Source organism: Manis javanica, chromosome 2 (genome assembly GCF_040802235.1).
Source record: "Manis javanica isolate MJ-LG chromosome 2, MJ_LKY, whole genome shotgun sequence".
Lineage (NCBI taxonomy): Eukaryota > Metazoa > Chordata > Mammalia > Pholidota > Manidae > Manis > Manis javanica.
The window spans coordinates 135,168,295-135,195,793 of record NC_133157.1 but is presented as its reverse complement, the minus strand read 5'-3'; the positions used below and the strand labels follow the sequence as shown (position 1 = coordinate 135,195,793).

The 27,499-nt window shown below is 40.6% G+C and overlaps 1 protein-coding gene and 1 pseudogene across 4 annotated transcripts in view; one reads left to right on the top strand and one right to left on the bottom strand.

The window, feature by feature from the left end:
* PRKDC (protein kinase, DNA-activated, catalytic subunit) overlaps positions 1 to 27,499 on the top strand; it is a 219,990-nt gene that overhangs the window by 120,114 nt on the left and 72,377 nt on the right. For all 4 annotated transcript variants that reach the window (XR_012128154.1, XR_012128155.1, XM_073229489.1 and 1 more), the window contains 10 exons: positions 1,256 to 1,407; positions 1,997 to 2,128; positions 3,268 to 3,379; positions 5,352 to 5,476; positions 5,560 to 5,709; positions 6,844 to 7,017; positions 7,643 to 7,741; positions 8,702 to 8,909; positions 10,527 to 10,716; positions 11,715 to 11,927. Coding sequence is in view for 2 of the 4 variants with exons in the window: in XM_073229489.1 (XP_073085590.1) it covers positions 1,256 to 1,407; positions 1,997 to 2,128; positions 3,268 to 3,379; positions 5,352 to 5,476; positions 5,560 to 5,709; positions 6,844 to 7,017; positions 7,643 to 7,741; positions 8,702 to 8,909; positions 10,527 to 10,716; positions 11,715 to 11,927 (1,555 nt within the window). In the remaining 2 variants the exon portion in view is untranslated. The remainder of the gene's footprint in view (positions 1 to 1,255; positions 1,408 to 1,996; positions 2,129 to 3,267; positions 3,380 to 5,351; positions 5,477 to 5,559; positions 5,710 to 6,843; positions 7,018 to 7,642; positions 7,742 to 8,701; positions 8,910 to 10,526; positions 10,717 to 11,714; positions 11,928 to 27,499) is intronic.
* On the bottom strand, positions 20,073 to 26,243 carry LOC108402210 (transmembrane protein 117 pseudogene; annotated as a pseudogene).

Genomic DNA, 27,499 nt, shown 5'->3' with positions numbered 1-27,499 from the left:
TGCCATTCATTTTGCCCACCTTATACCCATACTGGCTGTGATATGTAATGGTTCAGCTTGCTAAAAGGTGACTGCCACATGAGTGGCATTATGCTATGCTGAAGCCAGCTTATGGCCTCCGTGAGTATAAACTCGTTAGGGGCTGGGGGGTGCTTTGTGCATTCGTTTAAAAACATTAGCACTAATAATGTACATGAGTTTTCCTGGGAGGGTATCCTGGGACAGTCCTTATTAAACATAACATACATACATATGGATGCTATCTTTACACATGTATATCAGCTTTTATGTGTTTGTGTCTGGACATGCCAACCTCATTTCACAATAAATCAAATTTAGATTGTTTAGTTTTTTTGTTTGTTTTTGTTTTTGAGAGAGCATCTCATATTTATTGATCAAATGGTTGTTAACAACAATAAAATTCTGTATAGGGGACTCAATGCACAATCATTATAGATTGTTTAGTTTTAATGTGATGAAACAATTTGTAATCTGCTTAATGACATGAAAAAATTAAGAAAGCATTTAGTTTAACTTAGAAAACATTGGAATAGATTGATTTAGATGTCAGGAGTTCAACTGAGCTTGAGAGAGCTGAACTGCTGGGTGTGAAACAGCTACTGAAAGCCACAGTAAGCCAGGGTGAAAGGGCCAGTGGAGCCTTTCGTGGGCATGGCAATAGTGTGAGTGAGAGGTAAGCAGAGGGTGTGAACTCCTTAGTGGGACAGCACCGTGGTCAAGGTCTGCACAAGTGTGGGGTCATCTTGCTGTTGAGGGACGCCTGAGTAAAGAACCACAGCAGCTTTATGGGAGCCTGGGGTTGAGGGGAGTATGAGGCAGAGAGCCGAGGTGGGCAAGCCTGGTGCTGAGCCAGAGTGGGGAAGAATACAGCCCTCTTCCTCCCTCGTAAGCTCTCAGCAGAGGGTCCTGGAGAGGATAGAGACCCCAGAATGAAGGGGCCAGGGCTAGGCGTGCAAACGGGTGAAAGCAGGGCCAGCTCGGGGGCCCTTGTGTCTGACTACAGCCCTCTTGACCTCTGTGCACGTGTCTGGTGGGGAGGCAGCTGCCCGCGAGGCTGTCAGGGAGTCTGCCATCACCTGTGGTGGGAGATGAACAATCACACACGGGTTTTTAACCAGGAGCTGGATGCCTTAGTAGAATGCCAGATGTCTTTTATAAATGGAGTTTTGCATTAAAATATACTTTTCTAGAATGGAATGCTACATATTAATATGGAATTTCTATACCTTTTTAGGGGGTCCCTAAAGATGAAGTGCTAGCAAATCGATTACTGCATTTCCTAATGAAAAATGTTTTTCATCAAAAAAGAGCTGTGTTTAGACATAACCTTGAAATTATAAAAACCCTTGTTGAATGCTGGAAGGATTGTTTATCGATCCCTTACAGGTATAAATTTATTAGATTTTGTAATACTGTTTAGAAATTTAAAAAATACAGCATGTTGTAAATGGTGACTACAGTGAAATTTACTTAAAATGATAGGAGTAATATAATTTGATATGTATATGTACACCTTTATAATGCCACAAGTAAAATCAGAGTTTCCAAAGTTTGGTGCCAACAGCATCTCTGGGAGGGTCATCACCTCAGGCACCCACCAGGGTCTCTATGTCTGCCTTCCCTGCTGTGGGTGTGTGAGTGCATTCTGCCCTCACTGTGCTGGCCCCGGCTGTAGGATTTCCCTTTGATTCCTTTTAGCATAGCCTGAGGCAAGCTAAAACTTTCAAAAATTGTTGTTATCAATGAAAGGAGAATTTGGGCAAATAATTAGATTTATAAGAAACAGACTGCTTATGTTCCAAAGCTAGAGTAACCTGGGTGAGAACAAGGGGGATTTCAGCAAGAAGGGTGTTAGATGTGGGAAAAGATAGAGTATTCCTTACCCTGAAGATTAGCTATAGAAAATTTTATGTTTTTCTTCCTTTTTATTTTATTATATGATAATCTGTATTTTTCTTTTATGCTTTTGTTTCAGGTTAATATTTGAAAAATTTTCCAGTAAAGACTCTAATTCTAAAGACAATTCAGTAGGAATTCAATTATTAGGCATTGTAATAGCCAATAACTTGCCTCCCTATGACCCGAAATGTGGCATAGAGAATATAAAGTGAGTATCATGGTGTTTGCTTTGAGACTTTTTAAATTAAAGTATACCTGAATTGGATTGACAGACTGGAGTAAGGTTTAATTTTGATAAATTTAAGGAACAGAGTCATGTTGAAAATCTCTTACCAAAGTCGAGGTGGTTGCTGTAGAGGTAATTTGGGAGAAGAAATATGTTAGTAGAGTGAAGGAGGAAGGTAAGTTTTAAAAAATCAGTGTAAATTTTTCATGTTCATTTTAGCAAATAAGAGGTGCTCAGTATTTTCTTTCGTATTTTCTAAACTGGTATTTTCAGCGTTTACCCGAAAGCAGCATGAGCTCTGCGAGACTGTTTGTTATGGGGTCACAGCCCTCGAGGGCTACCCAGCCTTGTGCTGCCCAGCACTGAGCTTGGAGGCCCAGCTGCAGCCGTGGTAGCTTCAGGCTCAGGAGGTGGGCCCCTCGTGTGAAGGGGACGGGAATTTTGTCACATCACAAAATAGGCACTTCGTTCTCTTCCTGTTTCAGAATTTTGAAGTCTGTTCCTGTGATGGTCATTTATAGATCTCAGCATGTCCCTTCCAACTCGTCCCCATTTTTTTGAAGTGTCTCACTTGTCTACTTGGTCCTCCTGTGGTATCCTCCTTGTCACCAGTTACACCGGGCACCTGGTATCACAGAGAGGCGTGTGGCTCAGCACAGATGCAGTGGGGATAGTTCCCTTGTTCGGAGCTTTGGTTTCCCCCAGCGACAGACTCACAGAGCAGCCAGTGCTGTCCAGTCGGTGGGAGTGGAGCTGTGCGCGCTCCTCTCATCATTCGCCATCCTTCCCTTGTCCTGAGGGTGGCTTTCAGGGGGAGTCAGTAAGTCCAAATCTTGGGTCACAGCTTTTTTCCACAAGTGTTTATAATATCATGCATTGTGTTTTAACTACCGCAGCTCCTGGGTGATTGAACTGTGGACTTTCATGTGCTTCCTGGACATGATATCAGAGCCTTAAGTACATCTTCATGTGTATTTTCACACAAATAATTTAGGTTATGTTTAGGTTTCATATTTTCTCAGTTTGTGCTGTTGATACAGCATGAAGAGTAAAATTGTTACACTCTTAAGTCCAACAATGGGAAGGATTATCTTATGCATTTTTTTCTATATTTGTTATAGGTACTTTGAAGCTTTGGTCAGTAATATGTCCTTTGTAAAATATAAAGAGGTTTACGCGGCAGCAGCAGAGGTCCTAGGGCTCATCCTTCAATACTTCACCGAGAGAGAAAATGTGAGTGTGTGCGGCAGTGTTAACTAAATGCTGCTTCAGGTTTGATTTATCACCACACATGGTACTTACATTCTCTGTACTGTAAGAAACCAAGCTGGGCATTCTGCAATCATTAATACTTTACTCTCTGTCCAACTGAATACAGTGCTCAGTGTTCTTTTTAAAAGGACATATATGATTTTTTTTTTTAATACTTGGAAATTTGGTAAACATTTAAAGTTGGTTAACTTACATTTTATTGTAGAAGTCAGGATATGAGTATTTAGCCAGCTTTTGTTCCTGTGAAGTTGGTCTCAGGATTTCCTTTTGGACAAAATTATCCTGGTAAACACCTGCTGTGCTGTAGGTTCAGAAGTAACACCTTCTACTTCCAATGTTTGACATAACATAGCTGCTAAACAGGGTGTGGTGCCTCTCAGGGAACCTTTCTCTGTCTTATGTGCCCACCCACTTCACAGGGTTGTGGGAAGAACCTTATGGAATCTTTGAGTGTAGTGCACTTTTGGAGTACCATCATTTTCAATAAAATACAATGTTAAAGACATGTATATAACTGCATGGGCCACTGTATGGATATTACGTGTTATGTGTGACTAGAAGATAGTGTAGCAGAATGACGTTAGCACTGCATTGCTCTCTGCATGTCGGGTGCTGTGCACTTTGGGGCCTTCAAACCTGGCATCACATCTTGTGAGGAGATTTTCTGTTGTGGTCCGTCCAGGATGACTCCCCATGACTCCTCTTGGCCTTCTTCTTCCTTCTCTGGCATTTCTCTCCCTTCCTTTGCTGCGTGTCCCCAGCCACCTCTTCAGCTCTGATTTTGGTCCTCTCCTCTTTAATGGGTTCCCTGCTGATGTCCAGCTTCATGGCTTTACAAACTGCCTATATGCTCATGATCCCCAAATTTGTGCCTCCAGTCCACTTCCTCTCCTGAAAGAAAAGGTAAGAGTCTGGCTATGATCATCATCAGGCCACGTGAAGAGAGGGGTAGGGGAGGTCAGGAGGGCCTCTAGACACCCAGGACACCCCACACAGTGTGCTGGACGCTGCCCACTTCACCAAGTATGCATTTATTGGATTTAAAAGGAAATAGATCCCTTTGGGAAGATCAGACTTCATTTATAATTTATTTTAGGGATTACCAGCTCTGTTAGAAAAATAAATTTAAAATTCAGAATAACCTTGTTTCATGATTCTAATGTCCCTAAATATAGGGTTTCAATTTACATAATATGCTTAATTTTCACCACAGATGGAGCAAATTAGAGCAGATCCCAGGTTAAATCTCCCTTGACTTAAATTTCAATTTGACAGGAATGATAAATACTTTTGTTTTACGTAGTTCTTTTTTGAATGTAAATGATATTATTTAGTGTAGAAATTAGGAAAACAGTAAAACATGAACAGGTAAGTAAGCTGCATCCAGCCCCACTCTGAGGGAGCTGGCATTTGGAGAGGGGAGACAGACAACCCACAGACAGTTCTATCATAGTTGGTGGTACCTATGCATGCAGAGAAAGCAGGCTATGGGGAGATAGGCCAGGATAGGGCTGCTGTTAGAGTTGCTTGAAAATTCTGGTTTGTGTGAATATTTGACCAGAGACGGGAACACTGATATCATAAAATGTGTCTTAAATGGTATTTAGTCACTAATTTTAGCTCAGCTTCTCAAATGACTTGTAGCAGAGTTTCAGTGCCAAAAGGAAGCACCACAAACTAGGTTGCCAATGCTGGCAGCCCAGACACATGTGGCTGGGGCCTGGCTCACCTGCACTCTGGGGCCTAGAGCTCTTGTCGTGCCCAAGGTTCCTGCAGACCCATGGGTGAGCCTGGCGCCTCCGCTTGTGAACACTTTTCAATTGTAGCACTGAGCCCCTTCCTTGGGGTCACTTAGCTATTTAAAATAAACCTATTTTCAGTACTTAACATAAGTGTTCACTTTTGTGTATTTGAAAGAAAGTTGATTTTTCAGGTGCTGGAGGAGTTGGTGTGTGAACTGGTCGTAAAACAGTTAAAGCAACATCAGACCACAAAGAAGGACAAATTTATCGTGTGCTTGAACAAAGCTGTGAAGAACTTCCCTCCTCTTGCAGACAGGTAGGATGTCGGCTGTGGTGACCATTCTTTCGGGGGAAGGGGGTCTGCTGCCTTCCTGCTCACAGGACATGTCTTTGGGGTAGGTTCCTGAATTCTGTGTTCTTCCTGCTGCCGAAATTCCATGGTGTGATGAAGACCCTCTGTCTGGAGGTGGTGCTGTGTCGTGCAGAGGAAATAACAGATCTGTACCTGCAGCTAAAGAGCAAGGATTTCATTCAAATCATGAGACACAGGTGAGTGGGAAACCAGCTCTGGGTTCTTGGATGCAGCTGGCTAAGAAAATTTTGACTTGTTCAACTGTCTCCTTCAACTCAGGAGGAACTTGCAGGTTTTCATGAAATGCATATTTGTTAAATTTGAATCTGAGAAGAAAAGTTGTGGGGACTGGCCTTCCAGCTTCTTCTGACCTGGCACTTTGGGGAGGCCACATCTCAGAGACTGTCTAGAGCTCTTTCACATTTAAAAGGCATGGTTTTGAGTTCAGTACCTATTTTGCCAGATAAGAGGTTTCCATTATTTATTAAAATTGTTCATTTATTTTTAAAATCACAATATACTGTTAAGGTAAGTATGAAAGAGAATGCTATTGATCACTTAAGATATTTTTATTTTCTCTGTATTCTCTTCTAGTCTTTCCTGTTTACATATTTTTTGCATGGGGATAAGTTATTGGTAAATGTGTGATGTGCCAGTAACAAAGAATGTATGTCATTGTGTTCTGATATCCATCATTAAGGATTTACTGAGTATCAACTATGTGTAAGGCATTACTGGTCACTTTAAGGAGGAAAAGATACATAAAACAAGCAAATAGGTGTGCATCTTATTTGGGACCCAGGCTATACTTCACTCTGCTATATGACATGCCAGGTGGCCTGACTAGTACTTGAAATCATTTTTTTAAATCATGAAATCCTTTATATTTAGCTTATTTTGTTTGACATTGTCAGGTTTTTTAAAAATGAACTTTTTGTTCGGGAATATTCCTATATTTACTGAAAAGTTAAGTGTACAGAGTTCCCACATCTTCACCCAGTTTCTCTTTCTTGTTGAATTGGTTTGTCAAAAGAAATTAACATTAGTTCATTATTATTAGCTAAACTAGAGTTCATTTGTATTTCACCAGTTTTATCACTAATGTCCTTTTTCTATTTTAGGATCAAGACAGAATACCACATTGAATTCATTTATTTTTAACCATCTAGCCGATTATAATGATTTTTAACAACAGAAATTTTTAAAGTATAGTATTATCTATTATAATAAATTTTAAGCTACAGAATAATACAAAGAAAAAAGTTTCCATCATATCTAAAAGTAGAATAATAAAAAGTGTTAAATTTGTATTTTTAAAAATCTCATTATAGAGATGATGAAAGACAGAAAGTATGTTTAGACATAATTTATAAGATGATGGCAAAATTGAGACCAGGAGAGCTCCAAGAATTCTTGAATCCTGTTGTGGAGTTTGTTTCTCATCCTTCTCCCGTGTGCAGGGAACAGATGTATAACATTCTTATGTGGATTTATGACAATTACCGGTAAGCTCTACACTGACATTTTATATACATTTTTTTTAAGGGAACACACCCAGGCTTTTGCAGTGTGAAACAGATTATAATAAACAATAAAACATTTTCTGGCATACAGTTAATAATAAAAATCATTTTAGTGTATTCAAGTGTGTCCTTACTTCAGCTCATTTTACGTCTCTGGGAAATATTCAAAGTGTGACATTACTGGTTGAGTTAAAAGTGTAATTTGTTTTTATAGTTATCCCTTTAAGATCAGACAAGGTTAAGGTAATGAACTGTGCCAAGAGATCTTAATCCTTCAGGACTAGTCACACTACTTCTCCTGGGGACTGGACCTGTGCTAGGACCTCTTAGTGCTCCCTGGGAGCCCTTTGCAGCCCCACTCCCTCCACCCATCCCCTCTCCCTCAGGCTCAGAGCCTGGGAATGATGTCATTTGGATGGGCTTGTAGAGTACTCTAAGGAAGATATCAGGTTACAGAGGTATGACACAGTTCTGTTGTGATTTTGGAAATAAAAGTTCCATGGGAAAAGCCACAATTTTTTACTTTAATTCTGGACAGTGTTACTGGGGTTGAGCAAAAATGACAGAAGTGAGTATTACTGTTTTTTCATTTTGTTACTTCTCTCAGGGATCCAGAAAGCCAAGCAGATAATGACTCCCAGGAAATACTTAAGTTGGCAAAAGATGTTTTAATTCAAGGATTGATTGATGAGAACCATGGGCTTCAGTAAGTGCTCTTCTTGGAATAATTGGGCCAGGACAAGTAAATTTAGGAGTATTTCTTTCTAGGTTAGCATAGAGTATTTTTCTGCAGTTGTAGAAGTGTTATTTGCAATATTAGTGTTTTTTATGCCTCTTCCATTCATAATGTTTAATAAAAATGTATCTTAAGTCACTGTAAAACTTAAAAATCCTGATATTACTTTAATATAAAAAAGTCCTAAAAAAGTGGTATGGATAAAAGCTGTTTCTACTAGTGTAATGAATTAAAGTGTTCCAAAATAAAGAAAGAAAATCTGTAATGACAATTATTATTTTTCACACTTAAGAATATTGAGATCACTATATGTATTAGTATTGAATAAAATGTTTGAAATCTTAGAAATAAGAGGGAACTCTAGTGTTAATTATATGTGGTAATATGCCTACCCTAAATCAGTTATATGAATGTTTATCGAATACATATCTATTTAATTTTCTATTCAATTTAAAATTCACTGAGCTTTTAAAAATTGTATTTGATTTTATAAGCATCTATAAATTTCAAAGCCTAATCTGTTTTTTACCTAAGTTAAATTTTGAATATCTTACAGCACTAATTTTTAGAGTGACTTATTTCATCAAGGTAGTAAAGGATTGTATGTAATTTCTTAAGGTGTTTTCTCAGTTTCAAAATAGTTAGTAATACATACTCATCATTGAAAATTTCCCATGTAATAGAGATGAGGATAAAATCACCCAGTTTCTCACCTCTTGTTAAATATGCTAAAGGTTCTGGAATATTCCCTTCTTTCAGTGCATATTATTGTTTATAACTCAGACTATACTGTTTATACACTTTTAAATGTGGTTTCCCTCTGTGTTAAGCTTTATATAGATGAAAAACCATTCCTTCTCAACATGACACTCTTTTTCCTCATTTGCCAATATCTGAGGGATATGCTTCTTTTTCCTTTCTGTTTTTCAGATTGATTATTCGAAATTTCTGGAGCCATGAAACTAGGTTACCTTCAAATACCTTGGACCGATTGTTGGCATTAAATTCCTTATATTCTCCTAAGATTGAAGTGCACTTTTTAAGTCTAGCAACAGACTTTCTGCTTGAAATGACGAGCATGAGCCCAGATTATCTAAACCCTGTGTTTGAGCACCCCCTGTCAGAATGTGAATTTCAGGTGAAGTGCTTGTCTGTGTGATAGTCTGTATTATAAGCTTTCCCTGTTTGTTAGTCAACAAACATTTTCTAATAGTGCTAAACTGGCTTTTTTTTTTTAAATTGAGATATAATTTGCACACAACATTGAATCAGTTCCAGGTATAAAATAATGATTCAGTATTTGTATAGGTTGCAAAATGATCGCCACAAATAAGTGGTTAACATCTGTCTCCTCAGGTATTTTTTCTTGTGATAAGAGCTTTTAAGATCTACTCTCTTAGCAACTTTCAAATACATAATACAGTATTATTACCTACAGTCACGATGCTGTGCATTACATCCCCAGGACTTACTTATTTAATAACCAGAGGTTTGTACTTTTTGACCACCTTCACCCATTTCGCCTGCCCCTGGCCTCTGACAACCACCAGTTTGTGCTCTGTATCTGAGTATGGTTTTTGTTGTTGTTTAGATACTACATACAAGTTGAGATCATACAATATTTGTCTTTCTCTAATTTATGTCACTTAGCATAATGCCCTCAAGGTCCTCTGTGTTGTCACAAATGGCAAGATTTCTTTCTTTTTCATGGCTGAGTAGAATTCATTGTATAGATGTACCACATCTTGTCTATCCATTCATCCACCAGAGATACTTAGGTTATTTCTATATTTTGGTTATTGTAAATAATCCTGCAGTGAAAAGGGGGATGCAGATATCCCTTCAAGTATTTTTGTTTTCTTCAGGTAAATACTCAGAAGTGGGATTGCTGGATCATGTAGTTCTATTTTTATTCTTTGAGGAACCTCCATACTATTTTCCATAGTGGCTGCACCATTTACATTTCCACCAACAGAGCACGAGGGTTCCCATTTCTATATGTCCTCCCAACACTTGTTATTTCTTGTCTTTTAGGTAATAGCCATTCTAAGAGGTGTGAGGTAATAATGTCGTTGTGGTTTGGGTTTGCAATTTCCCCATGATTGATTAGAAACCCTAGCTTTTAATTTTACTTGGAATACTCACACATTCCTTTCTGAAGCATTCACATTGGCTTCACCCCCTCTGCCCACACTCCTTCGCACAGCTCACTTCTCCATTCAGCCTCCACTTAGATTTTCCTTCCTCTATAATGCCTGCCCCCTCATCACTCCTTATGCCCACTTAGTAGATATTGGGTGTGTACTTTATCCTGGCAGCCTTAACAGCTATGATGATTTACACATTTCTGCCTGAGCTCCTGGGCAGGAGAGCCTGACTGATCTGCTGGCACTTGTATCCCTGGCATCTTCCTAGTGCTGGGCATGTGGTGAGCACTTAGGAAGGAGTTGAGTCATTCAGCTTGTTGCAGTTGTGTTTTGGTGCCATTATCGTGTAGGCCATTCAGTCTTTGAATGCCGAATGTTAAGGAGTAGAAAAATGTTTTTTCATCCCCAGTACCAATTAGTTTTTCTAGTTGGCAAATAATTACTTAATTAAAACTTTTAAATTTGAAAAGGTTCTTCTTCAGCTGCTTCCCACAGAGATACGTGAAATTATAGTACGTATTTGCTGAATACTATTGGATTTTAAATTAAAATATTTCCGTGTTGACAAAGAAAGATAATTATTTCACATAAAATTCTCTTACATGCAGGAATATACTATTGACTCTGACTGGCGTTTCCGAAGTACTGTTCTCACGCCAATGTTCATTGAGACTCAGGCCTCCCAAAGTGCTCTCCAGACCCGGACCCAGGAGGGATCCCTCTCAGCTCGAGGGGCGGTGGCTGGGCAGATACGGGCCACCCAACAGCAGTATGACTTCACACCTACACCAAGTGCAGGTAGCCATGAGCTGATCGCCTGCCTGCTGTGTCCTCCGAAACAGATACGTCAGCCACAGGAGGAAAGGACTGTCAAATTCTTAGAGACAGGAAGTAGCAGGGTAGTCTCCAGGGCTGGGGAGGGGACAGTGGGCACTTGGTGTTTAATGGGTGTTGGGTTGAGCTTGAGGAGGTGGGAAAGTTCTGCAGAGGGGTGGTGGTGGGTGGTCGTTGTTCAATTGTATCAATGTGCTTGTTGTCACAGAGCTATACACTTAGAATTGGTTAAAACAGTCAATTTGATGTTATATATATTGTACTACTAAAAAAACAGGAGAAAAGTATTATTTCTGATTGGAAGAAACTGGAAAAGTTTCTATACATGTGTGTATTTTTTTGGTTTTGTCTAGAAAAATCTGTTAAGTGCATCAAATTTGGAACTCATCTCAAAAGCAAAGTAGAACTAAACCACTCATTCATTAAACTTTTCTTAAATGGTACAGCTGCTATGATCAGCAAAGTACAAGTTGTAGAGTAAAATATCTTAATCATTTTATATAACTACTTCAGTATCTTCTCTTTATATAAGTTTTTCACACTGTGTTGATTCTAGTGGTAGGACTAATTGGAATGATTACAATGGAAATTTTGACACTGATACTAGAGACCACAGACTTCAGTACCTTATGTTAGATACAAGTATTCCTGTAGCAACCACAGCAGCTTGAAGGAGAAGGTGATGGCTTCCTACTTTACAAACAGGGGTCCACTGGTGATCTGATGGAGCATCTGCCCAGTGCCCTGCCATGACATGGCTGTCTCCCTGGGGGAGCTGTGCCTAGTCACTGCTGCAGGTGAGCACCTGGAGGTGCCGGTGGCCACCAGGATGACGTGCCCCTTTTCATGCAATGCACTCTGGCAGTTGGTGCTATTCCCTGCAGTTGGGATGGGGTGTGGGCTTGGCAGGGTTGTGCAGCACTAAGCGTACTGTGACAGGCTCTTGTCATGCCTGTTTGCAGATGGAAGAAGCTCCTTCAATTGGCTGATTGGGAGCAGTATTGACCCACTGGCGGATTATACAGCCTCCTCCTCCTCTGATTTGTCATCCTCTTTGCTGTTTGCCCACAAGAGGAGTGAAAAATCTCAGAGAGCACCCTTAAAGTTCGTGGGGCCTGATTTTGGAAAAAAAAGAATGAGCCTCCCAGGGGATGAGGTGGATAACAAAGCAAAAGGTAAAGTATAGTTGCTGACATGTGTTTGAAATAACCTACCCTCTAAATCTGTAATTAAGCCCATTAAAATTCAATTCAGTAAATGTCATCTGAATACTTACCATGTTGCAAGCATAGTTTTAGGTGTTTCCAAGAAATGATTGAATAAATTGGACCTAATCCATTCATTTAGTGACTTTCCAGAACATTAGGGGTCAGTAAGGCAATAGTTGGTGATAAGGCAGAATGTGTAAGCTAAGACTCAAAGAAGGGAGTTTAAATCAGGTAGAGAATAGAGTCGGGAAAGACCCAGTGGATGAGGGGAGGTCTTTGTAGCCTTGGGGGATTGGGATATGGAAAGAGGGGATGAAAAGGACAGAGGTAGAGAAGTAGGGAATGTGTGTGGGTGCGACTTACAAGCTCAGGAACATTCATTGAGAGCTCACTCTGGCAGGGCTCAGCAGTCCATTAAAGGTGCTCTGGGACACTGAGCAAATATAAAGAATGCTCAGAAGACAGGCTTGGGGATGGGGTGTGGCTTAAGGAAGGAACTGCAACTTCAGATGGTAAATGGCGTGGAGCCTGGCACAGGGTCTTTAGATGGCCTTTCTGTGGAGGTTCCTGTGGATCCTGCAGACGCCTGGAGGTGCAGGTCAAAGGCACCACATGTTCCCAGGGTCAATGCAGGAAGAGAGTAGGGTGGGGAGAATGAGGGGCGAGCCCATGTGAAATGCCAGGAAGGCTGAGTAGAAAGTGCTGGCAGATTGACAGAAGCAGCACAGAGGGGACTGGTGTAGAAGTAAGTATGGAAGTTAGCTCTGTGTGAGGATTGTGGCTCTGGGAGTGAGTGAAAGCCCAGAGGAAGAGAGTATAAAGACAAAAAGGTCCCAGGCCAGAGCCTACGGAAATGCTAACTATGAATTTAGATACAGAGAAATGAGATTAGGACCAAAGGTAAATTCTTTTTTATTTACTTGTATGAACTAAAAAACAGACACACAAAATATTTTCCTTACTCCCAGATACTCTTTTTCACACTTTGATATTGCAAATCTGTGACCAGGCACAGTTATCTAAATACAATGGACAGAGGTGAATCTCTCCTTTTGCTTAGAGCTTTGAGTTTGAAAGAGGGCTTCTGAGCCCATACTCACTCCATCTTCTCCACAACCACTGCTTCTTAGCACGCCTCTTCTTTTACATACTTTTCCACTACTGTCTATCCAAACCTATCTATCAAATGTGTTACATGGCTCTTTTCTTCCTATGACTTCAGTTGTGGAAGCTCCAAAGTTACAATGAAGCTCCAGAGTGACTGTCACCTTTCCATTGCTTATAAATTATATCATGAATAGATGTTGGATTTTGTCAAGTGCTTTTTCTGCTTCTATTTAAGTGACTAATGGTTTATATCCTTCTGTTTGTTAATGTGATGTATCATGTTGATTGATTTCAAGATATTAAACCATTTTTCCATCCCTGGAATAAATCCCACTTGATCACGGTTAATGATCCTTTTAATGTATTTGTGAATTCGATTTGCTAACATTTTGTTGAGGATTTTTGCATCTATGTTCACCAAAGATACTGGTCTGTAAATTTCTCTTACTGTAGTGTCTTTGTCTGATTTTGATATCAGGGTGACGTTGGGCTCATAGAATGAATTTTATTTTTTGTCATTAGTCCACAGTTACACGAAGGACATTATGTTTACTAGGGTCCCCCCTTCACCAAGTCCCCCCCACAAACCCTATTACAGTACTGTCCATCAGCATAGTAAGATGCTATAGAATCACTACTTGTCTTCTCTGTGTTGCACAGCACTCCCCATGCCCACACCCCACATTATACATGCTAATCATAATACCCCCTTTCTTTTTACCCACCCAAATCCCTCCCCTCCCATTCTCCCCAGTCCCTTTCCCTTTGGTAACTGTTAGTCCATTCTTAGGTTCTGTGATTCTACTGCTGTTTTGTTCCTTCAGTCTTTCTTTGTTCCTATACTCCACATATGAGTGAAATCATTTGGTGTTTGTCTTTCTCTGCCTGGCTTATTTATACCCTCTAGCTCCAGCCATGTTGTTGCAAATGGTAGGATTTGTTTTCTTCTTATGGCTGAATAATATTCCATTGTGTATATGTACCACATCTTCTTTATCCATTCACCTACTGATGGATATTTAGGTTGCTTCCATTTCTTGGCTATTGAAAATAGTGGCTTTTGGATGTAGAGTTCTATAGATGTATGTGAGGTCCATTTGTTCTAGTGTGTTGTTAAGTGCCTCTGTGTCCTTACTAATTTTCTGTCTGGTGGGTCTATCCTTAGGAGTGAGTGGCGTGTTGAAGTCTCCTAACATGAATGCATTGCATTCTATTTCCTCCTTTAGTATTTGTTTCATATATGTTGGTGTTCCTGTGTTGGGTGCATATATATTTATAATGGTTATATCCTCTTGTTGCTGAGCCCTTTATCATTATGTAATGTCCTTCTTTATCTTTTGTTACTTTCTTTGTTTTGAGGTCTACTTTGTCTGATACTACTGCAACACCTGATTTTTTCTCACTGTTGTTTGCATTAAATATCATTTTCCATCCCTTGGCTTTTAGTCTGTGCATGTCTTTGGGTTTGAGGTGAGTCTCTTGTAAGCAGCATAGAGATGGGTCTTGCTTTTTTATCCATTCTATTACTCTGTGTCTTTTGATTGGTGCATTTCAGTCCATTTACATTTAGGGTGATTATTGAAAGATATGTACTTATTGCCATTGCAAACTTTAGAGTCGTGGTTACCAAAGGTTCACAGTTAGCTTCTTTAGTATCTTACTGTCTAACTTAACTCACTTAATGAGCTATTTTAAACACTGTCTGGTGATTCTTTATTTTTCTCCCTTCTTATTCCTCCTCCTCCTTTCTTTAAATGTTGGTTGTTTTATTCTGTGTTCTTTTGTGTTTCCTCTAACTGCTTTTGTGGGTAGTTGATTTTATTTTTTGACTTTAGTTAGTATTTGGTTGGTCTGCTTTCTTTGCTGTGATTTTATTTTCTCCGGTGACATCTGTTTAGCCTTAGGAGTGCTCCCATCTAGAACAGTCCCTCTACAATACCCTGTAGAGGTGGTTTGTGGGAGGCAAATTCCCTCAACTTTTGCTTGTCTGGGAATTGTTTAATCCATCCTTCATATTTAAATGATAATCGTGCTGGATACAGTATTCTTGGTTCAAGGCCCTTCTTTTTCATTGCATTAAATATATCATGCAATTCTCTTCTGGCCTGTAAGGTTTCTGTTGAGAAGTCTGATGATAGCCTGCTGGGTTTTCCTTTGTAGGTGACCTTTTTCCTCTCTCTGGCTGCCTTTAAAACTCTGTCCTTGTCCTTGATCTTTGTCATTTTAATTATTATGTGTCTGGGTGTTATCCTCCTTCGGTCCCTTCTGTTGGGGGTTCTGGGCACTTCTGTGGTCTGATCAATTATTTCTTTCCCCAGTTTGGGGGAGTTTTCAGCAATTATTTCTTCAAGTACACTTTCTATCCCTTTTTCTTTCTCTTCTTCTGGTACCCCTATAATGCGGATATTGTTCCTTTTGGATTGGTCACACAATTCTCTTAATATTGATTCATTCCTGGAAATCCTTTTATCTCTCTCTGCATCAGCTTCTATGGATTCCTGTTCTCTGATTTCTATTCCATCAATGGCCTCTTTAATCTTATCCACTCTGCTTATAAATCCTTCCAGAGATTGTTTCATTTCTATAATCTCCTTCCGGACATCATCCCTTAGCTCTTGCGTATTTCTTTGCAGCTTCATCAGCATGGTTAAGAGCTTTATTTTTAATTCTTTTTCAGGGAGATGGGATAGGTCTACTCATTCTCAGTGTTTGCCTCTGTGATCTTGGTCTGTATCAAATTCTTCTGCCTTTTCATGGCAAGAAAGGTATTTGTGGGGAGCTGGCGCGTGTGTTGGCTAAGAAAGTCCCTTCTTGCTGGTTTGTGGCCTTCGTCTCCTGGGAGAACAGCAACCCCTACTGGGTTGTGCTGGGTAGCTGCGTATTTCTAATTCTTGCCCGGCCACTGTGAAGCTCCGCGGTTGCTGTTGGTGTGGCCAGCCTCAGGCTGCTTCTCCAATATGGTGGAGCCACGTCGGAGGGGGAAACGGATGGGAGGCTGTTTCTTGCCGTGAGGGGCCTCCGAGCTGCGCTGCCGCCCAGGGGGTTAGGGCACCCAGAGTTCTCTGGTATTCCCAGCTGCTGGGCTAAGTGTCCCGGGGCGCTTCCGTCCAGCTGTGGGGTCCCTGTCCCTTTAAGACTTTCAAAAAGTACTCGCTTTTCTTTGTCCCAGGTGCAAGAGCTGCAGGGACCTGCTCACAGGTCTTACTGTCCTGTTTCCCTGGTATCCAGCACCCCACGCGCTGTGTGTCTGCACTCTGGTCCAGATGGCTGGGGCTGGGTGTTCAGCAGTCCTGGGCTCCCTCTCCCTCCCCGCTCTGACTCCTCTCCTCCCGCCCGGAGCTGGGGTGAGGGGCACTTGGGTCCCGCCAGGCCGGGGCTTGTATCTTACCCCCTTCGCCAGGTGCTGGGTTCTCGCAGGTGTGGATGCAGTCTGGCTGTTGTCCTGTGTCTTCTGGTCTCTCTTTTAGGGAGAGTTGTATTTCTTGTATTTTCAAAAATATATATGATTTTGGGAGGAGAGTTCCGCTGCTCTACTCATGCCGCCATCTTGGTTCTCTCCGTCATAGAATGAATTTTGAAGCTTTTGAAAAGGATAGGTATTAACTCTCCTTTAAATGGTAGAATCCACCCATGAAGCCATCTGGTTGTAGACTTTGGTTTGTTGGTCTTAGACTCTGGTCTGATTCAATTTCATTACTAATAATTTCTGTATCTTCCTCATTCAGTTTCTGGAAGACTGATTGTTTCTAGGAATTTACCATTTCTTCTAGGTTGTTCAGTTTGTTGCCATATAATTTTTTGTAGAATTTTCATATTATCCTTTATTTCTTTTTTCTTTTTTTAATATTTTTTTATATCTTTTTATTTTGGTATCATTAATCTACAATTACATGAAAGACATTATGTTTACTAGGCTCCCCCCTTCACCAGGTCCCCCCCACATACCCCTTCACAGTCACTGTCCATCAGCGTAGTAAGATGCCATAAAATCACTACTTGTCTTCTCTGTGTTGCACAGCCCTCCCTGTTCCCCCCCCCCACTATACATGCTAATCATAATGCCCCCTATCTTTTTCCCCACCCTTATCCCTCCCTTCCCACCCATCCTCCCCAGTCTCTTTCCCTTTGGTAACTGTTAGTCCATTCTTGGGTTCTGTGATTCTGCTGCTGTTTTGTTCCTTCAGTTTTCCTTTTTTCTTATACTCCACAGATGAGTGAAATCATTTGGTACTTGTCTTTGCCTGGCTTATTTCACTGAGCATAATACCCTCTAGCTCCATCCATGTTGTTGCAAATGGTAGGATCTGTTTTTTTCTTATAGCTGAGTAATATTCCATTGTGTATATGTACCACATCTTCTTTATCCATTCATCTACTGATGGACATTTAGGTTGCTTCCATATATTGGCTATTGTAAATAGTGCAGCAATAAACATAGGGGTGCATCTGTCTTTTTCAAACTGGAATGCTGCATTCTTAGGGTAAATTCCTAGAAGTGAAATTCCTGGGTCAAATGGTACTTCTATTTTGAGCATTTTGAGGAACCTCCATACTGCATTCCATAATGGATGAACTAATTGACATTCTCACCAGCACTATAGGAGGGTTCCCCTTTCTCCACAACCTTTCCAACATTTGTTGCTGTTTGTCTTTTGGATGGTAGCCATCCTTACTGGTGTGAGGTGATATATCATTGTGGTTTCGATTTGCATTTCTCTGATGATTAGTGATGTGGAGCATCTTTTCATGTGTCTGTTGGCCATCTGAATTTCTTCTTCAGAGAACTGTCTATTCGGCTCCTCTGCTCATTTTTTAATTGGATTATTTGCTTTTTTTGTTTGTTGAGGTGCATGAGCTCTTTATATATTTTGGATGTCAACCCTTTATCGGATCTGTCATTTATGAATATGTTCTCCCATACTGTAGGATACCTTTTTGTTCTATTCATGGTATCCTTTGCTGTACAGAAGCTTTTCAGCTTGATATAGTCCCACTTGTTCATTTTTGCTTTTGTTTCCCTTCCCTGGAGAGATATGTTCCAGAAGAGGTCACTCATGTTTCTGTCTAAGAGATTTTTGCCTATGGTTTTTCCCAAGAATTTTATGGTTTCATGACTTACATTTAAGTCGTTGATCCATTTTGAATTTACTTTTGTGTATGGGGTTATACAGTGATCCAGTTTCATTCTCTTATACGTAGCTGTCCAATTTTGCCAGCACCATCTGTTGAAGAGACTGTCATTTCCCCATTGTATGTCCATGGCTCCTTTATTGAATATTAGTTGATCATATATGTTTGGGTTAATGTTTGGAGTCTCTATTCTGTTCCATTGGTCTGTGGCTCTGTTCTTGTGCTAGTACTAAATTGTCTTGATTACTGTGTCTTTGTAGTAGAGCTTGAAGTTGCGGAGCGAGATCCCCCTCCACTTTATTCTTCCTTCTCAGGATTGCTTTGGCTCTTTGTGGTCTTTGGTGTTTCCATATTAATTTTTGAACTATTTGTTCCAGTTCGTTGAAGAATGAATGCTGTTGGTAATTTGATAGGGATTGCATCGAATTTGTATATTGTTTTGGGCAGGATGTCCATTTTGACAATATTAATTCTTCCTAGCCAGGCACATGGGATGAGTTTCCATTTGTTAGTAACCTCTTTAATTTCTCTTAAGAGTGTCTTATAGTTTTCAGGGTATAGTTCTTTCACTTCCTTGGTTAGGTTTATTCCTAGGTATTTTATTCCTTTTGATGCTATTGTGAATGGAATTGTTTTCCTGATTTCTCTTTCTATTAGTTCATTGTTAGTGTGTAGGAAAGCCACGGATTTCTGTGTGTTAATTTTGTATCCTGCAACTTTGATGAATTCTGATATTAGTTCTACTAGTTTTGCAGTGGAGTCTTTAGGGTTTTTTATGTACAATATCATGTCATCTGCAAATAGTGACAGTTTAACTTCTTCTTTACCAGTCTGGATTCCTTGTATTTCTTTGCTTTGTCTAATTGCCGTGGCTAGGACCTTCAGTACTATGTTGAATAACAGTGGGGAGAGTGGGCATCCCTATCTTGTTCCCGATCTCAGAGGAAAAGTTTTCAGCTTCTCGCTGTTCACTATGATGTTGGCTGTGGGTTTGTCATATATGGCCTTTATCATGTTGAGGTACTTGCCCTCTACACCCATTTTGTTGAGAGTTTTTATCATGAATGGATGTTGAATTTTGTTGAATGCTTTTTCATCATCTATGGAGATGATCATGTGGTTTTTGTCTTCCTTTTTGTTGATGTGGATGACGTTGATGGGTTTTCGAATGTTGTACCATCCTTGCATCCCTGGGATGAATCCCACTTGGTCATGGTGTGTGATCCTTTTTATGTATTTTTGAATTCGCTTTGCTAATATTTTGTTGAGTATTTTTGCATCTACGTTCATCAGGGATATTGACTCTGTAGTTTTCTTTTTTGGTGGGTTCTTTGCCTGTTTTTGGTATTAGGGTGATGTTGGCTTCATAGAATGAGTTTGGGAGTATTCCCTCCTCCTCTATTTTTTGGAAAAATTTAAGGAGAATGGGAATTATGTCTTCTCTGTATGTAAAATTCCAAGGTAAATCCATCTGGCCTGGGGTTTTGTTCTTGGGTAGTTTTTTGATTACCGCTTCAATTTCATTGCTGGTAATTGGTCTGTTTACATTTTCTGTTTCTTTCTGGGTCAGTCTTGGAAGGTTGTATTTTTCTAGGAAGTTGTCCATTTCTCCTAGGTTTTCCAGCTTGTTAGCATATAGATTTTCATAGTATTCTCTAATATTTCTGTGTGGTCCGTCATGGTTTTTCCTTTCTCGTTTCTGATTCTGTTGATGTGTGTTGATTCCGTTTTTCTCTTAAAAGTCTGGCTAGAGGCTTATCTATTTTGTTTATTCTCTCGAAGAACCAGCTCTTGGTCTCATGGATTTTTTCTATTGTTTTATTCTTCTCAACTTTATTTATTTCTTCTCTAATCTTTATTATGTCCCTCCTACTGCTGACCTTAGGCTGCATTTGTTCTTCTTTTTCCAATTTCGATAATTGTGATCTTAGACTATTCATTTGGGATTGTTCTTCTTTCTTTAAATATGCCTGGATTGCTATATGCTTTCCTCTTAAGACTGCTTTGGCTGCGTCCCACAGTAGTTGGGGCTTTGTGTTGTTGTTGTCATTTGTTTCCATATATTGCTGGATCTCCTTTTAATTTGGTCGTTGATCCATTGATTATTTAGGAGCATGTTGTTAAGCCTCCATGTGTTTATGAGCCTTTTTCCTTTCTTTGTACCATTTATTTCTAGTTTTATGCCTTTGTGGTCTGAAAATTTGGTTGGTAGGGTTTCAGTCTTTTTGAATTTCCTGAGGCTCTTTTTGTGGTCTAGTATGTGGTCTATTCTGGAGAATGTTCCATGTGCACTTGAGAAAAATGTGTATCCTGTTGCTTTTGGATGTAGAGTTCTACAGATGTCTATTAGGTCCATCTGTTCTAGTGTGTTGTTCAGTGCCTCTGTGTCCTTACTTATTTTCTGTCTGGTGGATCTGTCCTTTGGAGTGAGTGTTGTGTTGAAGTCTCCCAAAATGAATTCATTGCGTTCTATTTCCTCCTTAATTCCTTTAGTAGTTTTTCACATATGTTGGTGCTCCTGTGTTGGGTGCATATATATTTATAATGGTTATATCCTCTTGTTGTACTGAGCCCTTTATCATAACATAATGTCCTTCTTTATCTCTTGTTACTTTCTTTGTTTTGATGTCTATTTTGTCTGATACTAGTATTGCAACACCTGCTTTTTTCTCCCTTTTGTTTGCATGAAGCATCTTTTTCCATCCCTTGACTTTAAACTGTGCATGTCTTTGGGTTTGAGGTGAGTCTCTTGTAAGCAGCATATAGATGGGTCTTGCTTTTTTGTACATTATATTACTCTGTGTCTTTTGATTGGTGCATTCAGTCCATTTACATTTAGTGTGATTTTTGAAAGATATGTACTTATTGCCATTTCAGGCTTTAAGTTTGTGGTTACCAAAGGTTCAACATTAGCTTCTTTACTATCTTACTGTCTAGCTTAACTCGCTTATTGAGCTATTATAAACACTGTCTGATGATTCTTTATTTCTCCCCCTTCTTTTTCCTCCTCCTCCATTCTTCATATTTTGGGTGTTTTGTTCTGTGCTCTTTTTAGGAGTGTTCCCATCTAGAGCAGTCCCTCTCAGATACCCTGTAGAGGTGGTTTGTGGGAGGCAAATTCCCTCAACTTTTGCCTGTCTGGGAATTGTTTAATCCTGCCATCATATTGAAATGATAATTGTGCTGGATACAGTATTCTTGGTTCAAGGCCCTTCTGTTTCATTGCATTAAATATATCATGCCATTCTCTTCTGGCCTATAAGGTTTCTGTTGAGAAGTCTGATGATAGCCTGATGGGTTTTCCTTTGAAAGTGACCTTTTTTTTCTCTCTGGCTGCCTTTAATACTCTATCCTTGTCTTTGATCTTTGCCATTTTAATTATTATGTGTCTTGGTGTTATGCTCCTTGGGTCCCTTGTCATGGGAGTTCTGTGTGCCTCTGTGGTCTGAGAGGCCATATGCTCCCCCAGTTTGGGGATGTTTTCAGCAATTATTTCTTCAAAGGTGCTCTCTATCCCTTTTTCTCTCTCTTCTTCTTCTGATACTCCTATGATGCGAATATTGTTCCATTTCAGTTGGTCACACAGTTCTCTTAATATTCTTTCATTCCTGGCTATCCTTTTATCTCGCTCTGCATCAGCTTCTCTGCGTTCCTGTTCTCTGTTTTCTAGTCCTTTAATGGTCTCTTGCATGTCGTCCATTCTGTTTTGAAGTCCTTCCAGAGATTGTTGTATTTCTGTATTCTCCCTCCTTAGTTCTTGCATATTTCTCTGCAAGTGCATCAGCATGGTTGACTTTTGTTTTGAATTCTTTTTCAGGAAGATTGGTTAAATCTACCTCCCCTGATTCCTTCTCAGGAGAGGATGTGGAAGATGTCTGGGTTAGCCTGGTCGGGATCAAATTCTTTTGCCTTTTCATGTTGAAAGATGCACTGGTATGCTATTGATTCGTCTGTCAGCTGTGAGAGCCAAGACCTTTTCCACTTGGCTCCTGGCCTTTCTTTACTGGGAAAACTGCAACTCCTAGCGGCTTGTGTTGGGCAATTGCGCGTAGACTGGGTCTGTTTCTTACCCAGCCACTATGGAGGAAGCTCCCTTGCTTTGGGTGTCGCCAGTCTCAGGCTGCTGCTCTGCTCTGGCAAGATGCCAGACTGGGAACAGACTGGTGGGGGGGTGCTGTTTATCACCGTGAGGCTTTTCAGAGCTGCTGCCCAGAGTGTTAGGGTGCCTGGAGTTCCCCGGGATTCCCAGCTCCTGGGCTGTGTGTCCCAGGATGCTTCCGTCCATCTGTGGGGTCCCTGTCCCTTTAAGACTTTCAAAGAACACTTGCTTTTTCTTTGTCCCTAGGGCGCTGACTGCAGGGACCCACTCACAGTTCTTACTGTCATGTTTCCCTAGTTTCCAGCACCCCACGCCCACACTGTGTCTGCGCTCTGGTGCGGATGGCTAGGGCTGGGTGTTCAGCAGTCCTGGGCTCCCTCTCCCTCCCTGCTCTGACTCCTCTCCTCCCGCCAGGAGCTGGGATGAGGGGCGCTCAGGTCCCGCTGGGCTGGGTCTTGTATCTTACCCCCTTCGCCAGGTGCTGGGTTCTCGCAGGTGTGGATGTAGTCTGGCTGTTTTCCTGTGTCTTCTGGTCTCTCTTTTAGGGATAGTTGTATTTGTTGTATTTTCAAAAATATATATGTTTTTGGGAGGAAATTCCCACTGTCCTACTCACGCCGCCATCTTGGCTCCACCCTCTATCCTTTGTATTTCTGTGGTGTCAGCGTGACTTCACTTTTATTTTGGATTTTTTTTTTGACTTCCCTCGTTTTTTCTTGATGAGGCTTGCTAATGGTTTATCAATTTTATATTTTCAAAGAACCGGCTCTTAATTCTGATTTTTTCTTTTGTTTTAGTTTCTATTTCATTTATTAGCATTTTGATCTTTATTATTCATTTCTTCTGCAACTTTGGGCTTTGTTGTCCTTTTTCCAGTTCCTTTAGTTGTAAGAATAAACTATTTATTTGAGCTTGTTCTTGTTTTCTTGAGTTAGGCCTGTAACACTATAAAGTTCTTTCTTAGAACCCCATTGCTGCATCCCAAATATTTTGAACTGTTTTTTTTTCTGTTTTCAGTTACCTCCATGTGTTTTTATTTTGTCTTTGATTTATTTGTTGACTCATTGGTTGTTTAGTAACTTTTAGCCTCCACATGTTTTTGTTTTATCCCTTTTTTTTTTTCTTGTAATTGATTTCTAGTTTCATACCATTCTGGTCAGAAAAGATGCCTGATACGATTTCAGTCTTAAATTTATCGAGACATGTCTTGTCGCCTGACATGATCTATTGTGGAGATTGTTCCAGGTACATTTGAAAAGAATGGCATTCTGTTGTGTTTAGATGGAATGTTCTGTATAAATCTGTTATGTCCATTTGGTCTGATATGTTGTTCAAAGCCATTTCTTTCTTACTGATTTTCTACCTGGATGATTTATCCATAAACATAAGTAGGATTTTATGTCCCAATACTAATTATTGTATTGCTTTAAATTTCTCCCTTTATGTCTGTTAATATTTGCTTTATATATTTAGGTACTCCTTTGTTAGGTACATAGATATTTATAATTGTTATATCTTCTTGATGGACACATCCCTTTATCATTATATAGTACCCTTCTTTTTCTTTTGTTACAGTCTTTGTTTTAAAGTCTATTTTGACTGTACAGATACTGCCACATCAGCTTTTTTTTGGGTCCACTTGCATGGAATATCTTCTTCTATCCCTTCAGTTTCAGTCTGTGTGTGTGATTATGTCTGAAGTGAGCCTCTTGTAGGCAGCAAGGGGGTTTTGTTTCTTTATCCATTCAGACACCCTTTGTCCTTTTTTTTTGATGTATACTTCTTTAGTAATGCGCAATGTTTAATTCTTAAAACAAAAACCAAAAAAAAGGCGCACACAAGCCACTACACAGATTCTTTCATGCACCTCTTTCTCTACTTCACAAGTTCTGTGTGTGATTTTTAGAGGACTTTCCCTGCTCAGGGTTGGCACCTGTCTTTCAGTTTTCACTGTCCAGAGCCGTATTTATAGAAAGAGGTGCAAACATTGTAGATGGCAGACTGCATGTCCCTCACGTAGTTAAAACCTCAGCCCCTTGGTTTTCTCAGGCTTTGTGTAAATGCCAATAAACTTGAGAGTTCGCCCAACTGTGCCTCCTAACCTTTGTTCCCAAAGGTGAAGGGTACAGTTTTTAATGAAGTAGCAATTTATCTTTAATTAGGGAAACATAATTAAGCATTATCACCAGCCTAATTGCAGTTACCAGTGGAGAGAGTCATATTTCACAAGTAGTGACCTGTGCTGGATTATCATTCTCCAGTTACTGAATTTTGCATCTGCATTTGTACATGGCAGAGGGCCAGTAAAAATTCAAAGGTAATCACCGTGCCTCTCTGCAGTCTTGCATCAAAGTCCCCAACTCTACTGCCGAGTGAAAAACCAGAGTACTTACTGAGCCACCTCTGGGCCATCCCTTTAACCTGCTCAGATATCAAGTGTAGACAGAATAATTGTATACAAAAACCCCATGTGAAGTAGGTTAGAGAATGGTGCCACTCTTTGTTTCTGGTACAGTTAAAAACAAGTTTAATGTCTCAAGGCACCATATTGTCAGACATCAGACACATGGGTAGTTGGCTTGTCATCTACTGTGAGGTGAAGTCAGGGAATAGCTTGTGCAGTTGTGAAAAGCAATCTCTAGAGGACCATAAGATACACAGTAGGCACATGGATCATAATACAAATAGAAAACAATGAGTCCTAGAAAAAGCATGTTGAGCAACACTGTGGCCTTGTGTCTGTTTCTTGCCCTACAGAAACCTCACATTTATAAGAGGAAAGACTAGCTTGTTAAGGTGATGCTCAAGGCTGCCCTCCACGCTATTGCCGAGCTCACGGCCCTACCTCGCAGGTGTACTTTCAGAGGTCGCCAGCTTCTGTCCTGCTGGCGGGCTCATTCAACTGTGAGCTCAAATTCTCCGACATCAGGTGGGAAGCCTTGTAGACGATCTCATTGAGGTTGGACCTGATGTAAACCAGAGATGAGTCATTCAGTGGGTCTTCCACAGAGGCCAGGTGTTTTCTCCAGTGAGTCCCATGTCCTTGCTGTGTTCTGATGGGGATTTCCTCTTCATGTGTGTGTACGTTTTGTCTCCATGCTTTGCTCCTTTTTCAGAAACTGTCCAAAGAACCAAATGAAGAATCCAAACCACACGAAGGCTATTAGGCTCGGAACAAAAGCCAGACACTTGACATCACTGGCCCCTGTGAATCTGCTGTGCAGAAACATGTCTCCCTCCTCATACGTTTTATTAGTCAGAGGGTTAGCGTGATTGAACCTCCACTCCCAGGAAAGCTTGGTTCTGTTTAAATCCTTTAAACTTTTGAACTCTTTCACTGTATATATTTTCTGCCCTGGGCCAATATATTGTCTGTATTCATGAGGTTTGTAAAAGATCTGGTTCTTCCACATACTAAGATCCAAAAATCAAGACAAGAAATATAATTCCATAGTGAAACCATTTACCTGTTATGTGAATATGATATTTCTCCTTGAAGATCTTCTGGAAGAAAGGAATCTTGAACTGCATATGAGAAGTGTGCAGTCCAGGGAGATTACATCAACATCTCCTATGAAATGTGGGAATTCCCAGCCCTGCATCACAATGAGGAGGTCAAAGACCAAGAGGAAGGAAGCCAGGAATGCTCTGGAAACTTCATTACTGGGCAAAAATCCCCAATTGAGCTTGTCCCAGCTGATCCAGTCAGTGGTGATGATGAGGACAACGGCAGAAGTCAGAGTGAAAAGAACCGTCCAGAATAAAATGATCCTAACATTTCCTTTCTTCCAGAAAGCTCTTGCGGATTTCCCCCAGTAAGGATAGGGTTTGTCCTGAAGCATCATGTCAATGACCAAGGTGTGACAAAGTCCGTCCCCCCCCACCCCCCTGACCATCCAGGTCCCCACTGCAGCTAATTTCATGAAACTTTAATTTAGGATGCCCATATAGTCGGTAATGATACATGCTCCCATGTTCCCATCCAACAGAAGAATCGTGTTGTATATATGAGAAAATATGAAGAGAAAGAGAATTGTGCTGAAGAACATTGTCATCCATGACCTGTGGCCCTGTCGAAACATTTTTAACCAGAGCAACTGACCAAACAAACGCTGATGGAACAGATATTTGCCATCTACTAATCCTGTGAGAACCGCAAGGAGGCACAGAAGCACCTTCAGAAGCCTCTAGCCAACCCCTCTGGGGTATTTGTTTGTTACAAATGAAAAACAGTTTCCAGCAATGATAACATTGGCTTCTGTTTGGCTCTGAGAAACTGGGTCCTCCACAGTTTCTCACTGAAGTTTCTCACTTGAAGATCACCAAGTATGCCACGATCATGCAAGACCAGGGATGCTGTAAATAATACCGGAAGTCTTTACCTATCCTTCAAAGCTTCAACTCTGCGGTTTGCCCAGGGACTGCAGGCACCGCAGCCCTGGAGACACTGGAGCACTGCCTCCGCCGCGTGCGGCATTAGCAGCCAGCGCCAACACCCGCCCGGCCCCCGCGTGCCTGGCGCCGTCCGCTCCCTGCCCTGGTGCCCCGCGTGCCTTCCCCGCCAAGCCTCAGCAGCTAAGCCCACCTAGGAAGCTGGCGGACAGGCGGGGGAGCCAGGCCATCACCCATTGTCTTTTGATTGGAGCATTTAGTCAGTTTACATTTTAGAATAATTATTGATAGGTATATATTTATTGCCATTTATTGTTTCCTGGTCATCTTTGTAGTTCCTCTGTGTTCCTTTCTTCTCTTGCTCTCTTCCCTTTTGATTTGATGACTTACTTTTGTGTCGTGGTTGGATTGCATTTAAAAAAAATTTTTTTTAAACTGAAGTATCGTTGATATGCAATCTTATATTGGTTTCAGATGAGCAGGACAGCAGTTCATCAGTTAACCCACATTATTAAATCCTCACACCCTCTAGTGTGGTTGCCATCTGTCAATGTAGAAAGATATTACAGAGTCATTGATTGTAATCTCCATGCTGTACTACCATCCCTGCAACCAACTTATATTGTGGTTAAATTTTTCTGCACCCTTTATCCCCTTTGCACTCCCCATCCACCCACCCAACCCCTCCCCTAGGGTAACCACTAGTCACTTCTTTGTGTCTGTGAGTCTACTGCTGTTTTGTTCATTCTGCTTTGCTTTGTTTTTATATTCCACAAATAAGTGAAATCATATGACATTTGTCTTTCTCTAC